General features: G+C 39.2%; 1 protein-coding gene across 19 annotated transcripts in view; it reads left to right on the plus strand.

The window, feature by feature from the left end:
* FMN1 (formin 1) overlaps window positions 1-17,872 on the plus strand; it is a 438,849-nt gene that overhangs the window by 407,195 nt on the left and 13,782 nt on the right. For 6 of the 19 annotated variants that reach the window (XM_077880462.1, XM_077880465.1, XM_077880461.1 and 3 more), the window contains one exon: window positions 10,049-10,261. In XM_077880462.1, coding sequence (XP_077736588.1) covers window positions 10,049-10,261 — 213 coding nt within the window. Of the gene's footprint in view, window positions 1-1,344; window positions 10,352-11,376; window positions 12,918-12,951; window positions 12,989-14,363; window positions 14,511-15,586; window positions 15,689-17,872 lie in introns of those variants that run through there. The other 13 variants (XR_013369924.1, XR_013369926.1, XR_013369923.1 and 10 more) reach the window with 13 other exon arrangements.

The following is a 17,872-nucleotide window of genomic DNA, read 5'->3' on the forward strand; positions in this document are numbered from 1 at the left end:
TGAATGGAGCCCTGGAGACAAAGGAGAAACAGTGGCTTTACTGTGGCATTTTTTTTTTTTTTATAGGTGGCCTCCACTGTGAGCTAGCTCCCAGTTGTGATCCTCAACTCGTTAGGGTTGTTTCTTTTGTTGTTTATTTGAGTGGGGATTTGGGAAGAGCTCATAAACGGATTCCTAATTCAACCTCCCAAGTCAGAGATGTCATCGAAACTTAGGATAGGTGCTTAAAAATCACCCGCTTGAGTTTATATATAGGCCCAGTTAGTAGTTCGGTGCACCACATCTCATATGTCATAGGCAGCTGAGGATTTATCTGTTCACAAGGGGCCTCTCTGTGCAAAGGAATATACCTCTTCCATTTCTTTCATAGACTTCTATTTGCCCACCCAAAGAGTAGACACACCCATCCACAATAGGCTTAATATTTTATTTCTCAAAAGTCCTAGCAACAGTGAGGGTCCATGTTTCTGTTTTTCATTTTCTTGTCTGTATTTGTATCTTGCCAGCAGACTTTCATGTCCTTCCTCTTCAGAAGGCTGTCCCTGGGCAGGAAGCTCAGGGAGAGCAGAGAAGAACATCCATGGCAAGTTGGAAGTTTCCTCCACGCTGCATGAATTAAATCTGCTCCTCTTCCATTTCACATAGCCTTTGTTCAGGTCCACCAACCTAGCTGTATGCAGTTGCATTCAAGTGGGAAACTGATTTTTTTTTCTATCTAGTCTCCCTAGAAACTATTTCTTAAGCATTCCCTAATTCCATTAATAGACTGAACATGGGGGACGCCTGGGCGGCTCAGTGGTTAAATGCCTGCCTTTGGCCCAGGGCATGATCCTGGAGTCCCAGGATCAAATCCCAGGATCAAGTCCCACATCAGGCTCCCTGTAGGGAGCCTGCTTCTCTCTCTGCCTATGTCTCTGCCTCTCTCTCTCTGTGTCTCTCATGAATAAATAAATAAAACTTAAAAAAAAAAAAAAAGACAACACGGGGGTAGGAGGAGTCTTTGAGCAATGCTGGAAAGTTAGGCTCTTTGTCACAGAGGAAGAGAGCAGACCAGCCTAGCATGTTAAAGGTCATTCTTTTAGATGGGTATCATTGATTGATTAGCTGGTTACTCGTTGTTTGCTTTTGAAAAGTAAGGGTGAGAGGAGCAGGTAACAGGATTTCAGGAAAGGATAGAATTACTCGCATTTCTAGGGCATTGAGTACAGCTCTATTCATCATTGTAGAGTTGAGTACAACTCTATTCATCATCTCAAAACTTTGAAAAATCTATCAAAATTTGGGAATATGAAAATTTAGAAAAAAGAATGATAATAAACTCCTATTTTTTTCCTCAAACAACAGAAAGAAAGACTGCGTCAGAAAGAAGCCAGCGTGACCACTAACTAACACAGAGCTATGTGAGAATGACGGCAGCAAGATGCATTTTCTTGCATGGTCCTTTGCAACATTAGTGCTGCAGAAAGTTCTTGAAAGATATATCACCAAATGTTTGTTTTGCTCATCTCTTCTGAGGTCATTGCAGGGAGCACCCCATGCCTTAAGGGAGTCCCTTGTTAAGGCACAGGAACAATGAGAAACTGTTTAAGAGAACATTGCAGGAATATTTGATTATTGTTTCTTATAGAGGTCCAAAGTCACTCCATTACAAGACCAGAAGAAATACCAAGATTTTCCAAATGGTTTTAAAAGTGGAGATTTGAAGCTTTCTAATACAAGCTTGATATATATAAACTTTTGACAGAAGAAAAGAAGGATCTTCTATGACAGTTGCCTTGAGAGAGTTCAAGCCTTGGTCTTTATGCCCTGCGGTGTGACTATTGATCTTAATTTTGATCCTGTTGCGGTGATATCCTAAAGCATCTTTCTCATCAAAAATGTTGAAACTTACCAAAACTATATTTTAAGCCATCCTAGACTATTTATTTTCCAAATGAGAGAAAGAGTTATTTTGTTGTCCTTGTTGTTGTTCATATTATGGAAAGGATGGAGATGGAATTATACATGGATGGAGAGGGAACTAAATAGCCATAAATTCATCCTGAAGAAGAAATTACTAGACAGGAAGTTGACATCAACCAGTGAGCAAGACCTATTTCTTTGTTTTTATGCAAGTTCATTGTGGTTTCTTTGCCTGGCAAAATTCTGCACCCTAACCCCTGGAGAAACAGTGATACCCAAGCCACCACAGTTCTGGAGGTCAAAGTACCTGCTTGGGCAGGTGACCCAGTAACAGCACATTTCACATTTCAGACTGTTTATGAATGGGTAAGGCTGTGTTGGCATGCAGCCACGCCCTGCATTGTGTTCTGGGACTGTGCGCATCCGTACACCTCCCACCACCTTCAGGAGGCAGTTTCCAAACAGGAGAGCGAATGCTACTGGTAGCCTTTCATCGTGACCTTGACTGATAGGCCTGTGACCTAAGGTGAAGCAAAAGTCTTAAACATTGAAAAAATTAAGAGCATAAAAAAGTTCTTTATGTCAAAATGAAAAGGTTATTACATTAATATTAAGCTTTGAGTGAAATATCACTCATAGACAGCTTTTTCTGATCCTGGGAGCCCATATGACCACTGCCCCTTGAATCACAAGGGAAACCATCATGGACTTTTCCCCTGACACTTTTTTCCTGAAGCTGTCTCTCTTCAAATCTGTCTTGTGAAAGGAAAAGAGAGCGGACTGGGGGTGAATTGAGAAGAGAATCAAAGACTATCCATTTTTGCCTTGAAGGGAAAGAGGTCCAAACCTTCTCCTTGAGTTGGTGGACAACAGTCTAGAGGTGTATAAGAACCTTAAAACCCTTCCTGATTGGGCTTCCATGTGTGGCCTTGCCCCTAACCCCAGCCTCTTCCCAGAACCTCTCAATTCACCAGGTGCCTGAGTGTCCACCCAGGACTGCCTGCCAATTATTAGCCCCCTCAGGGAACCCCTAATAGAGTCAGCTAATTAAAGCAGAACTGTATCCTAATATAATATAATCAGGATCAAATCAAATCTCAGAAGCCATATTTGTCCAGGTGCTAACCACCTTCTCTAATAATTCAAAATAAAGGAATATGGTAGCATAGTTGGGTTCTTCTTTTCCCATTCAACGTAAGAGATGAGACAAGCAAAACAAAAAAGCTGGTAAAGAACTGACATCACTAAAGGAAGTTGCTCAGGAGCAAGAAGCTTTCCATACTGTTTTCTTATGTTATTTGTCTTCATTTCCACCTAAGTATGAAGAAAACCGAAGAAATTCATCAATTTAAAACAAATTCCACTTACAGCCATCCTGTGCTCTGTGACAGTCCTTGCTCTGTGACATTCCTTCTTGTATTATCATGTGGGAGAAAAGTGCCTGTCTTGCCTATTCCTTGGGGATCAACTTTGAGCTCAGTGAAATCAACATGTGTTGAAATCCTCATTGGTCCCCACAGACTTGATGGGTGAGAGCAGCAGGTGGTTTCAAGGGGATCCCTGGTCCACTTCAGGTCTTTAAGAAGGATACTCCCAAGAAAATCACTGACAGTAAACAGGGCTGTCACTATGGCCTGCAAGAATATGCATGCTCTCAGGGAACCAGTGCTGAAGAATGAATGGAAATGTTTAGTGTGAAAGTTAGACAAATGCAGCCCACATAGGATTCCATCCACATGGACAGACTAGAAATTGGCAGTAAAATACCTGTTTCCAAAGACTATACTTTGCCTGCTCTATTGGGGAAACATGGTAATTTTATCCGACTAGTCAAATATAGTAAATTAGTGTATTAAGACACTAGGGTGGAATCTCCATTGTTCTTACCCAACTTGGATCCTGCAATGTGTATCTCAGTGCTGCCTCCCAAGTTCATACATTTACTGCAGTGTTGGCACAGCCTTTATTTCTAACACAAGTCAAGCTCAGTAGAAGTTCACAAGAGTTTGTTCAAGGTGGGCCATCTAAAACAACCTGGGGCCCCTTGAAAAAAATCCCTCTAAAATGCAATTGAGTTTATGTTAAATGCAACAGGTTTCTCCAAACTTGTCATGGAGAGGAAGTAAGTGTACCACTTAAGCAGCTTGAGCATGTTAGCCAAGCAGGGTTTGAGTAGCTCTTCTAAGAACAGCCCTCCCCAAACTAGAGGTAGAGTGGCCAGTATTGCTACTCTGTGTTTAACAAGACACTCACACCCACCTTTACTAACCAGACTCTGAAAAACCTTGACGTAGAAGCAACATCATCTCTTCTAGCCAAGAGTCATTCCTGAAGCATAGTTAGTTGGATAGCAATTTGGATTCTTGCATGAGTAACCTGCAATCGTCATCAAGCATACAAGTTATCATACATGACACTAAAGCATGATATAAACATGTTAGGTAAAAAGCATCAGGCCTGTGAGGTGTCAAAGATCAGGTTAGAAGATGGTGTGATATGTGGTCTTTAACACAAAAATTAGCTTAACAGTGGGGGTGGGAGGGAGTCACAGAAAGAGAAAAGTGTGGCCAAACAGAAATAGATGATCATGATGATGATGGTCCTGCTGCCTTTTGAATCTTTGAGTTGACATGTCTCTTCAAATGCCCCCCCACAAGTATCTAGGAGTAATGGAAAAACAATTTCTGAAAACTGGGAAGTAGAATAAGGAAACCCAGCTGTGTGAGTACATCTTTAAATGACCTAGCCAAAACAAACTAGTGGTGTGGTTGAGGAATCAATTGTCAGACCGGGTGCTAGTCTTGTGTCCCCTCTTGCCCCCCAGTAAGCTACTGGGCCCACTTTAGGCACCTCTCTTTTTCCTAAGAACCATAAAGAAAGGCATTTCCTAAAGAAACACTTCATATGCTGCTGGTGGAGAAGCTGGAAAAACTGAAGGAAGGAGTAAAACTCTGGTGGGGGATTGGAAACCTCCTGCAAAATGTGCAAGTCATTGCCATGGTTCATTCAAGGACCAAGATTGGATGTAGCGGAAGAGTCGTGTTATTTTTGGTAAAGATTAGCCTGTTGGCTTGGGACTGTACATCTCTCTGTAGATTTTTTGTGTGCAGTGGGGGTATTTTCATTTTAATGATATTCTTGCTTTCTTGAATGTTACATTTTCTCATTTCTGTTTCTGTTTCTCTCTTGCCTGACATCATGGCCACAGATCATTGCACACAACATTGCCTGCCACAGTAGAGCCTAAGACAGTGCCTGGTCTGAGTATCGAGGGGAATCAGTAGTGCAGACCTATGGGTTCTTTTCCAGTAACCAAACTATAACCTTAACAGGGAAACCTCTTCATTCCCTGACCTCCTACATCAGGCTTATTTTGTGGTATTCTCCCCTCCCCAAATAAAGATAAAAACCAAGTTGGAGCTTTCTGTGTCAAGAAGAAAGAAGTCCAAAATGCATAGCTTTTTTTCCCCAAAAAATATCTGATCCAAATATCAAATATATCATTTTATAAAATAGTTAGATTCATGCATGATTTTCTTTCATTGTGCCTGTTCTAATCAGGAAAAAAAAAAGTGACCAAAAGCTAGAAGGGAAAGAAAAAAACATCAGTAGATTTGGTATTTCACAAATTAGTTTATTAGTTTCTAAACCACACCAAATGTGGACATACTGTGAAATCCAAAGTTATGGAAATCCTGAGCACAGAAAGATTGGAACAGCCGTGAGAGCTGATGAGTATGGACAAAGTAAGAGCTGTCTGTGGCCCATTTGAGACTTTAGCCTCAAACAGGAAATTTTTAGAGTGTGGATTTGAAAGAGTCAAGGATTTCCCTGAATAGTGTACTTTTTTTTAAAAGCCACATATATGGAGAAGTGGTGTGATATTGTGGAAGAAGTGGCCAGACCATTCCGCCATCCTTACTCTGGGTTCTCTTAAGAGCAGTTGATAAATGTGCAGAACATCTGGAAGGCCGTCAGAACTACATTTCACCTATTGTACCTTTAGGAATAATTCAGCTCAAGAAAGTGGACTGAATGAAGAAATGAACTTTCATTCATGTCAGCTACTTTGTCATCATGAAGAAATCAGCAACACAAGAGAAGGCTATGTTGCCAAAATAATAGTATTTAACATTTGCAAAGTTTGAATCGTTTTTAGCCTTGCCAAAATGCAAGTCATGTGTTGAATATGTTTCCGTCTTCTGGCTATAGAGAAAAACAATCCAGCTGCTTGGAATCTTCTCTATTATTGGTGCAAAAGTCACTTAAAGAAAAGCACCTTCAGAGATTGGCCTCAGCGTGGTGGTGGCTGCAGACTCACATCACAGTATTTATAACCCCGTTAGCAATTAAATCCAGGCATCGCTAGGCTCTTGTTACTCATAGCTGTATGTGAGCGAGAGGCCCATTTTGTGGCATTTCTGCACACCCATCAGTTGTTGACACCTTCTTAGAGTACTGAATGCTAGTTTCACAATTCTTTATTTCCCCTTCCAAGGAGTCGGCAATCTCCCAAACTCTCCCAAATGGATTCTTTGCTGGGAAGTAGTGAATTCAAGAGCATTTTAACATGCAGGGTTGAAGCCAGTTCGGTAGCCATATTCATGCCAAGACTCTTAATCAACGCTGTGATATGCACCTAGGATGTGGAAGTTCATGTACTTGACAATTTAATTGGAACTGTGAAGATATTAAAATGGCAGCTAGCTAACTACTCTCACAAAGCCCTTGTGCAGCTGTCCTCAAGTAGAGCTTCCTGGGTTCACTTCCCCCCACTCTCAACCAGCCCAGCCCAGTGATAACCAGTAACACACACAAAAAACACCTTTTTGTTTTCATTCTTCTCTGGTATGATGGTTCACTTCAGTCAGGAGCTCAAATGAACTCTGGACTTTATTGTATATACATCTATGAAGTACTTGTTCATGAACTTTGCCTGCATTCCATGATCTGGGGAAGACCAAGTTAATATCATTTTTTTATAGGAAAGTGGTAGCTAAAGCCATTAATTTATCCCTCTGCATTCCATCTATATGGTCATATGATTTTCTGTTTTTTAATCTTGTCTTAAGTGTACTAAGAAACCCCAGTCTGCCTCCTTTTCTAAAAGCTAATCCAAATACTTCTGGGAGCTATTTTTTTATGGTTTGTGTGAAATTTGAGAGCATTGGGCTAGGAAGATGCAAATGAGCCCATAGTTTCCAGCAGAAATTCACCTCCCAAGAATTTGGCGTTCTTCTCCATGGAATAAACAACTTCTACTATATTTAGGCTATTTTGTTGGCTGAGCATTTCCCTAAATTTTACCTGTGCAGACACCAAGGGGCTTTCGGTCTTTGAAACTTTAAGGAGGTCTTCTGAGAGAATGAATATTTCTCACTATTTTGGGAGCCCCCATCTTATACCTAGCATGGATTCATTCTTAGGCATGTATTCACTGTGGTTTGTCAACATCTTTGGCAAAATTGTGCTTCCTTTCATCATTGTTCTCTTCCAGAGCTTGCTTCTATTCTTTGTCTCATGAAACAAATGTGTTTTTGTTTATTCATCTGGGCCATCCTTCCAAAATGAAAGGCTAGTCCCATAGACCTCTGAGTGTACAGGGAAATTACTCTCTACCTCCCCACAGTGTGGACAATAAACAGGAATGATCAACTCTCTGGGAACTCTTGGGGCAGATTTTGAATTCTAAGTTTCTATGAGAAGCATAAAAATGGGTATATAGCTTACAAAAATTGTACTACTCTCCAATAAGAGACTAGAAAGAGATTCAAAATCTTTACATCTTAAGTAGGTTTGAGCAAACTTTAAGTAGCTCTCCCCCCCCCCCCCCGCTTTGTTTTTGGCAACTTATCCCTAGCTATAGTCTTACTTTTTTCTATCTGGCCACCAAGGCCTAAAGATGGTGGTTTCAGCCCCACCAGAACTGCATTCTGTATAATCCTCCAAAGACATCCATTTCCTTTGGAAACAAATCTGTAAATGAGAGGAAAGTACTGCACTTCTTCTGTCTGTCCAGAGTGCCATACATAGGATTTTGGGGTCCACCAAAAGGATAGGTCTATACCAAATCATTAATTTTATAATTCTTCAATTTCTCAAGACACACATAATATGACCCTACTGTTAGCAAAATATATAATCTTCAAAGACAATAAGCATTAAAAAAAAAAAGACTTCCCTTTTGAGAAGGAATCTAAAATACTCCTAAAATGGCAGAAACTTACAAAATTTGAAATTGAATAATTGTTTAGAGAAAACATGTCATTGATTCATCATAGTTTTTTCCTCTCATTGAGTTTTAATTCAGACTAGCGTGGGAAGCAGGGTGCCCCTGGATTTTGATTTAAGGGATCATACTTTGGCCTGGAAATTCAGCCCTGAGCTGTATGCCCAGAACCTAAGTGAAATCAGTCAGCATCCTAATAGGAATCAGGCCTAACAAGTTAAGTTACTTCAAGTCAGTTAGGGTTTAATTTTCTCAGTGACACCCTGGACCCCAGACGCTGCTTCCTAAAAGCAAGCATTTGATGCATTTGATCCACACAGTTACATCTCCCTACGGCCTTGGGAGATGGTAAGCAATGGATTGTGGGAGTACAGCATGAGACGGAGAGAAGGAAAATTTGAACACGGCCGGGGTGCAATGCTTTGCTGGTATAATGCACTGTTATGGGCCTGGTGGTTTTTGCCGTCTTCTATCATGGGCTCCAGGAATCCGTATTAGGCAAACAGGAGTGTTCAGTTTCTGGTATCGGTCCATGCCTGACAACGTGCTGGGAAAGCAGGTACCCTGGTGAGACTGGCCTGTGCTTGCTGAAATTATTCCATTACCTTTCAGATTCGTTCCCATGGGGCGGAGTGTGCATGCGCCTTCCTGTTTTCTCTGTGCCTGTCCCAAAGTCATTTTGGCAGCTAACTTCATTTCACTTTTCTTGCTTTAATACTTGCTCTTTGGCCTCCCCTTCCTTTACAGCCCACAGCTTTTTCGCTCACTTTATCTTTCTAGTTTCTCTAGGACCTAGCCTTTCTTAGCTCTTCCCCCCACGCAGCATGAAGCGCCATTCCTCAGCCCTTTGGACCGAGGCACTTTGCTGTCACCAAGTGAGACACAGTGCTGTGACTGCCTCCTGTTAATGTCAGCATCACCTCATCACTTAGGCAAAGAGGGAAAAATCCATAAAAGAGATGGAAAATGCATTTCTTTTTCATTTTATTCTCCTTTAAGAAGGTTGAAGGGAGGGTTCTAGTGCTTTTCAATTTCTCTTAGATTGTACTTTAAAACTGCCTAATTAGGGAGTTTGATAAATTAGAAATCAGTCCAGGTTCTCACCATCTACGATGCATAAGACTAAATTTTTGAATCTGAAGTAACTTTTTTGCACTGCTGAAGAAATTGATTTAATTCTGTGCAAATAGTTTGAATCACAGGCTTTTTATTGCCACCCCATTCTTACTACTACTCATGATCCAAACATCTACACGAATCTGGATCAGGATGTTGACAATTTGCGGTTATTTTCAGATCAACAGTAACTGATACACTCTTGAAAGTGCTTTAAAAAAAAGTGTAAGCATGTTCCTAAGTAGTTAATTTTTGGCCCTGGAAAAATCTTGGCTTTTCTGTTAAACATTAGATCAATCTGTAATATTAAAGGATTTTAAGCAATAACGAAGACAGTTTGAGAAATGAGAAGGCACTTTACAGACATGAAACCTTACATTACATGCTCTTGGACATTTTTTAATATAAGCTCATTGGATTCAGGTATTTTTTTCCCTTTAAATTTTTAAAAATATATGTTTCTAATTTGCATATTTAATTTTGTCAAAGCTGAGAAATGCTCATTAGTTGGATTTGTAAATGTCATTTGCAACCAAATGAAGTATTTATTTTTAAAAAAGGTGAAGGAACCAATATTGACTTGTACATAATGAAATGTGTGTGTCTATATATATTTTTTTTTCCTCCTTGACACTATTTGGTCACCACATCAAGTGTATTTTTGTATATAATATATATTGGTTAGAAAATGTAGATTGTCTATTCAAAGAATTCTAGCTCTGTGATAGATTATATTTATCCTAATCTGTTGATACCTCTGTTAATTTGTTTTAAGAGAACTCTATTTTTTGCAATTTTCAGAGAACTGCATTCATGGCTTCCAATTGTAAATATGATGAGAATATTTTAATAAATCTTGGTTTCATGTCTGCCGGTGTGTGCTGCAGATTTGTTTTCAGGAGACACTCAGGACAGTCTCCCAACAGTGCTTTCCTGTGGAGGATGCCAGTCATCTGTGACATTCATTGCTGCTCAAGCACAGTGTTATTACTGAGTTGCAAGAGCTGGGTAATGGTAAGTCCATCCTGTTTCCTTCCTTCTCCCTCTTCCATCCCACCAACAGCGGACAATCTGGCTAGGTACTGGAGGCCAACCAGCCAGGCATTGGCTCAGCTAGGCTGACAAAAACAATACTGCCTGAAGATAAATTGCCCAAAGTGGGGGCATACAGGCAGAACCATAAGTATTGGTGACTTCAAACTGGGAAACAGAACAGAAATGAAACTGTATTGTGTTCTAGCACTAAGCACAAGGTACAAAATTCTTTTCAAGCAATGATATGACACATGCAAATATTTATGAACAAGAACGGACTTTCAGCAAAACACTCTTCCATTTAAATAAAAGTGTGCTTGTGTTTTTTAAAATTTATTTACTCAGTGTTCCTGAATGCTATGCACTGTTAAGTTCTAGAAGTTTCCTGAAATATGTCCCAATTTATGCAGATACATTTAATGAACAGACATAGCTACTACCTGCGGAGACATTTCATCACTGGGAAATTTCTAAATCATAGAGTCATGGAGCTGCAAAAATCTTCAAACATCAGATGAAATCTCCTATTTCACAGAGTAAAACAAACTGAAGTCCAAGGGACTTGTTGAAAACTACAGTTAGTATTAGTGAACACATAAGACTAGAATCCAAATCTCTTGACCCTAAGGCCAAAGCCTTTCCCACTGCTTAACTCTTTCATCATGTTAAACTATTCTCCAAAATGCAGGTCTCCCCTCCCCTGCAATCTGACAGTAAGAGTGTGCTTGTGAAACTTTTCATAGCCAAAATGGCATAATGTGAAGAAGCAATTACCTTTAATTTATACGGAAAATTATTTGAGCATTCCCAGACCCCAGAAATAACCTCTCTTAAACTTTTCTGATACCTCAGGACACATCTTACTAACTGATACACAAAATAAATCAAGATAAAGCACAGATGTTCACAGACACTGTTCAAAGCCATAATGTCTTGATGCTGAGATGCTGAGTATAGGTCTGGGGAAGGAACTCGTAGGGGCCATTCTGCTGCTTGAATGCATGTTGCCTCTATAAGGCTCACTGTGAAACAATTGTGCATGCCATTTTTGCTTTCTGCCTTTTTTTTTTTATAAAAGCAAAATTCTTCTTCAGATTTCTTCTGAAGCAAAAACAAGTACTAAAGGGAAATAATGAACTTTCAGAAAGTGGGAGATACCTATACACCATTATGGAGAAATATTCTAGAACTGCTGTTTGAAGGAAAGGCTCTAAATTCTCCTACAGGTTTGTAGAAACCATTATTAAAGTGACATTTCAGGGGGACCTGAGTGTCTCAGTCAGTTAGGTGTCCAACTCAGCTCAGGTGATGATCTCAGGGTTGTGAGATGGAGCCTCATGTTGCGGGAGGGAAGGGCCCATGCTCAGCAGGGAGTCTGCTTGAGATGCTCTCTCTCTCTCTCCCCCTCTCCTTCTGCCCCTCCCCCTGCTCACTCTCTCTCTAAAATATATTTTTTTAATTTTTAAAGTTGTGTTCTGAATTAGAACACCTAGCAAAAGACAGAAGCCTGAGTATCAAGGAACCTAGGAAAAATATCAGTCCATCTTAGGAAGAATCTCCATTCTGGTTTAATCAAAATTTACTCTCCCTTGCTGAGGGATTACTGATAAATTTAGAGGTATATATATATTTTGGCCTATTCTTGAAGTAGTCCATGTATGCTGATGGTCCAACTAACAGGCCATAAATTTCTGAGGCTAAATATTCCACATCAGACTCTAGCTGCCCACTTTTATCTGCCTGTGATGTATTCATGGAAATAAAAGACTTGACAGTTGGCCTGCACTGTTGCTTTGGATGCCTTTTAAGTCCTCTCAAAGTAGATCTACTTCATGCAAATCATTGTATGATAATGAACAGTGAGAGAAGATAACTATATTATTTATCAACTGGTGCATTAAAAAGGCTCCCAAACAGTGGATTAAATCAAGAATGATCACTTCTTTTTCATGGTTTTTGTTAGTTTGGAAAGAGCTCAACTGGGCAGTTCTTACTTCAGAGTCTCATAAGATTGTAGGACTATGTCTGTTGGGTCCTCAGTCCTCTGAAAACTGGAAGGCTTGAGTGGGGCTGGAACTTACACTCACTCGACTGGCAGGTTGGTGCTGGCTCTAGGCTGGGAGACTCAGCATCTCTCTACAGGGCGGCTTGAGGGAGCTAAGGCAAAACATATAATGCCAAAGCCCAGAAGACACATCCAGTCACCTTCATGATAGTCTACTGGTTGAGGCATTTATAGAATTCTGCCCAGGTTGCAGGGGAAGGAAATTGGACTCCACGTCTTTTTTTAGACTCCACCTCTTGATAAAGGAATGTGAACACCATATTGTAAAAAGAGAATGTGATATGGGAGATCTATTGGTACAACCACCTTTGGATAATCTGTCCAAGTAGCTTGCCCTATTCTTTCTATCTGGTCTTCCTCTTCCTTTTCTCATTCCTATTTTTGTTCAAAAACTAAACATCAGATTTCTTTTTCAGAGTCTTCCCTTCTCCTTTTCCCCAAACCTTCCCTTTACCTGCATATCTGAGCACAGAAATACTTGTCTTGAAGAAAGTGAGATATGTCCAAACTGAGACTTTATAAACACTAACGGGGAAAAGAACTCAAAGGTAACCTTAAAATTTGACTCCTCAGTCATAAGCCTGCATTTTTTTGTCATGGCTAGGAGTGATGCTGATCCCCACTGAAGCTGTGTCTTGGAAGTAAGTAAATCAAATCATATTTTTTGGTGGCTGGAATAAAACTTTGACTATTACAATACTGTGTAGGTATTAATACAGTGGAATATTATTCAGCCTAAACAGGAAGGAAATTCTGACCCATGCTACAACTTGTATGAGCCTAGAAGACATGACACTCAATGAAATAACCCAGTCACAAAAGAACAAATGTTGTTTGATTTCATTTTACAAGAAATTAATATCCAAGTCAAATTCATAGAGGTAGAAAACAGAATGATGAGGGCACGTGGGTTGGTTCCATGGCTGCCTTCAGCTTAGGTCATGATCCTGGGGTCCTGGGATGCAGCCCCACATCAGGCTCTCTGCTTAGCAGAGAGTCTGCTTCTCCATCTCCCTCTGTTGCTCCTCCTATGTGTTTCTCTCTCTCTCTCTCTCTGTCAAATAAATAAATTGTCAAAAAAAAAAAAGAGAGAGAGAGAGAGAAAGAAGAAAGTAGAATGATGGTTTCCAGGAGCTAGAGGGAAGAAGGAATGGAGTTGTTTAATGGGTATGGAGTTTTAGTTTGGGAAGCTGGAAACATTCTGGAGATGAATGGTGATGATGGTCACATAGCAATGTGAATGTAGGGGATCCCTGGGTGGCGCAGCAGTTTGGCGCCTGCCTTTGGCTCAGGGCGTGATCCTGGAGACCCGGGATCAAATCCCACATCGGGCTCCTGGTGCATGGAGCCTGCTTCTCCCTCTGCCTATGTCTCTGCCTCTGTGTGTGTGTGTGTGTGTGTGTGTGTGTGACTATCATAAAAAAAAATGTGAATGTATTTAATGTATAAAACTGTACACTTAAAAGTGGTTAAAATCATAAACTATATATATTTTACCATGATTTTTTAAAGTATGTATGTATTAAGAGCTTTCTATAGGCCAGGTGCTACATGAAGCATTGTATATGCATTATTTGCTCAATCCTCATAATTAATATGAGGTAAAGATTACTACTATCCCCATTTTGCAAATAAGAAAACTTTTATGCAATGCTTAGGTAAGTTGATAGCTTTCCCATGCAATTGGTAAGGGGAGAAACCAAAATTCAGATACTCCAAAGAAACACTCTCAGCCACTATTTTATTTCTAAGATCACAGAAATAAAATTAGCTGATCCAGGGAATATGGGGATAGATAGATAGACCTCAACACATTGGTGGTCTTACAATCTTACTTTTGAGATGTCAAAAACATTGTCCTTCTAACAAGATCCTTCTTTTTCACAAAATACTACCTTTCCAAATCTTAGTGTAGTTTTTATCAAATATCTAGCACAAGAGTATTGAAGCTACCAACACTTTGTAAAAGCCAAAGAAACTAACAGAATGGGGCTGTGTGTGTGTGTATCATTTAAGGAACAGCTAATATGCAACTTCCAGAATTTTCTTCTTTCTGTGGATGAGATGAAGTAGAGTATAACACCATGCAAAAATGAGTAGGAATTGGTGAGAACCAAATGAGGAATGCAGTGAGAGGAAAAGAAGCAGCCACCTAATCTACCTGTGAGTAATTATCCTGAACTAACCTCATAATCAATCTGGAAATATATCTGACAAGGTAAAACAATATCTTATCAACAAAAAGAATGTTTAAACATTCGTGTAGTGCTAGAACTTCCCAGAGCCTTCTACCAATATTGTGGCATGTCCATTGCTTGATTTGAGGCCAAATTGAGACCCATTTGGACCTCATTTAGAGTCATTTTGAAGTTATTTGCTGCTGAAATTAAATCCTCCTGTTGGAAGAGTATTTTATTGCTAGTGAAGGAATCACAAATGATTAGATAGTTCTCAGTGTTCTCATGCTGGCCAGAACTAGAAGTAGAAAATTCCTTCAAGAAAGAACATACCCTCCCTCATCCTCCAAGTTCTAGAAAACATCAAGAGTTACCAAATTGTCCAATACCTTGCCTTATCTTCCAAGATTTCCTTCCTAGATCCTAATACCAGAATGGTTTGGCCATCTTTGAGAAACTATTGCACTTAGGGGGATTTATTCCACAGAAGAAAAAAGTGGAGCTAAGAAGAAGAGAAAGGGTGCAAATCTAAAAAATTAGGCACTTATATTCTTTAGCCTCTACTTCTGGTTTTGTGTGACAGGTAAGACCCACCAGGGTCTCCTGGTGGCCACCTCACAGCTCTCCAAAGAGTACCTTTCTGATATGAGTCCTTCTTCTCACTGGATTCCCACCTAAGACTCAATGGTAACTTAGAGAAATATGGGCTTCTGAAATATACATTTTAAATACATGCCCTAAAAAGAAAAGTCATGACCCTAAGAGAACTGTAGGAATAGCAAAATATAAGAAAAAAAGTTACAGACTTAGAGGTTATAGCAAAATATAAGGAAAAAAAGTTACAGACTTAGAGGGTAGAGCCAATCTAATATCCCAGTTTGGCCACTTATTATCCTGGTGATTTGAAGCAAATTACAGCACACTAAACCACTGATTCCTCATTAAAAATGGAGATTAAAAAAAGATCTTAAGTAGATTCCATAAGGTTGTCAAGGGTAAAAAAGAAATAATGCAGAAATTCCTAACATAAAACAATAAATGTCATTTCTTTCTCTCATATAGGAACAGTCAGTATTGCTTGGGATCATCCCCTCTTGGTCACAATGGGAAAGTGTTGTCAATATCCTCAATCCAAGCCTTGTCACTTTATTACCTGGTTTGCATGTGAGTTGGTTCACTCTGGCTCTTATTCATTTAGAGGTGGCTTTTTTCTTTTCAGTTCCAGTTATTCCATGACAATGTATTATTTATACAAACTACTACACTTCAATTTCCACAACTGTTTGGACTAGATGATTTTTAGGACCCCTGATTTCTCTGTGAGTAGCTATTCTAGAAATCGCCCCTAATCTCATACAATATACCAAGCAGGAAACACACCATGAATAAAAAATGGAAGAGCACTTGCAGTCGGTACATATTAATATTTGAGCTTGGGCCACTGAAGTTTAAAGTTGAAGATTGTTCACTAGACATTTGTCTTGAAGAATGTCTTAATAGCAAAAATAACCCTGGCATGGCAAAGGAAAAGAGAAAGCCTCTACCAAGTGGCAGAATGGCCCATGTGAGAGGCAGGCAGTTTAGATAGAATCCCTACATCCATAGTTGCAGATAAGTCATAGGATATGACAGGATGTTCTCCTGCTGTCACAAACAGCAGGAATGTGTATACATATATGTCTCTCTGTCAGATTTTGGATCTAGTTTTTACTGTAGACAACTAGAAAAACAAGATCATTTTTTTAACATCATTTTTTTTAATTCCTTTGAAAGACTGGAAAAATCCTTGCAAAGTAAAAATTACTGAATAAGAGGTTAAGACGGGTTCTCAAGTACCAACAGGCATTTGACAATATCTGAAGACATTTTTTAATTATCAGAACTGGGAAGAGGTACTCTTGATATCTAGTAGGAAGAGTCTGAGAGACTATTAAACATCCTGTAAGGCATAGGACATCCCCACAATAAAGAATTATCCAGCTTGAAATGTAAGTAGAGCCAAGATAAGGTGGTATCACCTTGCTAGGGCTCTTAGAAACAACAGAAAAAATTTCTGGAAACATACACACATTATTTCTGGGGGGATATAATATTCTAGATCTGTAGAAACAAACAAACCAGTTTTTCCAGTAAAATGTCACACAAAGACAAACAAGCATATGAAAAGCCAACAGTCATGAATGAGAATCAGTAGTGGCAATGCTCAATAAAAGCAAATAGGCTCCAAATATTAGAACTATGGGTTTACTATGTTCAAGGAGTAAAAATTAAAAATTGGAAATTTCGGCAAAGAAATGAAAATCACAAAAAATTACAGAGTAGATTTGAGAGAAAGAAAAATTCTAGAAATGAAGTATACAATAATCCCAATTAAGAATGCAATGGATGGATGCGTGTCACAGCACATTAGAAATAATTTAACAGAGAATTGGAAAACTGAGAGACACATCAGAAGAAAATATCCAAAATGAAATTCAGACACATGAAACACTGAAGAGAAGGGAAGAAAAGTCAATGACCTGGTGAGATCAAAGGTCATAAAACAATAGCACAGTTAATGACAGTTTTCCAAAACTAAAGACAGACATGAATCAACAGATTCAAGAAATAGTAAGAAACTGCTACAGTGTAAATGAAAAGCAATTCCCTCCTAGACACACCATAACTAAACTTAAGAAAGGCAAAAATAAAACCATCCAGAGAAAAAAGATATTAAAATTAAAGGGTCATTATAGTATAATGGTAAATTTAAACTCACCTGAGTAATTCAGCCATTACATAGCAAGTAAATGAACCCCAAATAAAAGGCAAATTCTGAGAATTTGAGGGGGGAAAAACAGTCTTTTAGCTACTGACAAAAAAAATATAAGGATCCAAAGTGGATGAAAGGGAAAGGATGGAAAAGTATACAGTTTCATCATCTAAAATAGCAAATTGACAGCTGATTGCTCAAATGAAACAAAGAATCCCCAGAGATAGGACACGGGTTGTTCAGTATTCAAACAACACACAAAAGGGAATTTGTTACTAGAAGCCATGCCCTAAGATCGGTATGAGTATGTTAACATCATTTAAAAGACACTTTAAGTCAAAAAGCATTACTGTGGATTCACAGGGACACTCCCCAACGAGAAAAGGCATAACCTACAAAAAAAATAATAATAATAAAACAATTTGAAAGCTTATTCCCCTCATGATATAGCCTCAGAATATTTCAAGGAAAAAGGGTACCATACAGAGAAATAGATTCACAAACATTGTGGGAATAACTGATAGAACACACAGAAGAAAACAGAGATTTGAATGGCATGATTAAGAAATAGACCTAATTGGGGAGACCTGGGTGGC

The sequence above is a fragment of the Canis aureus genome, chromosome 32, assembly GCF_053574225.1.
Source record: "Canis aureus isolate CA01 chromosome 32, VMU_Caureus_v.1.0, whole genome shotgun sequence".
NCBI classification, from domain to species: domain Eukaryota; kingdom Metazoa; phylum Chordata; class Mammalia; order Carnivora; family Canidae; genus Canis; species Canis aureus.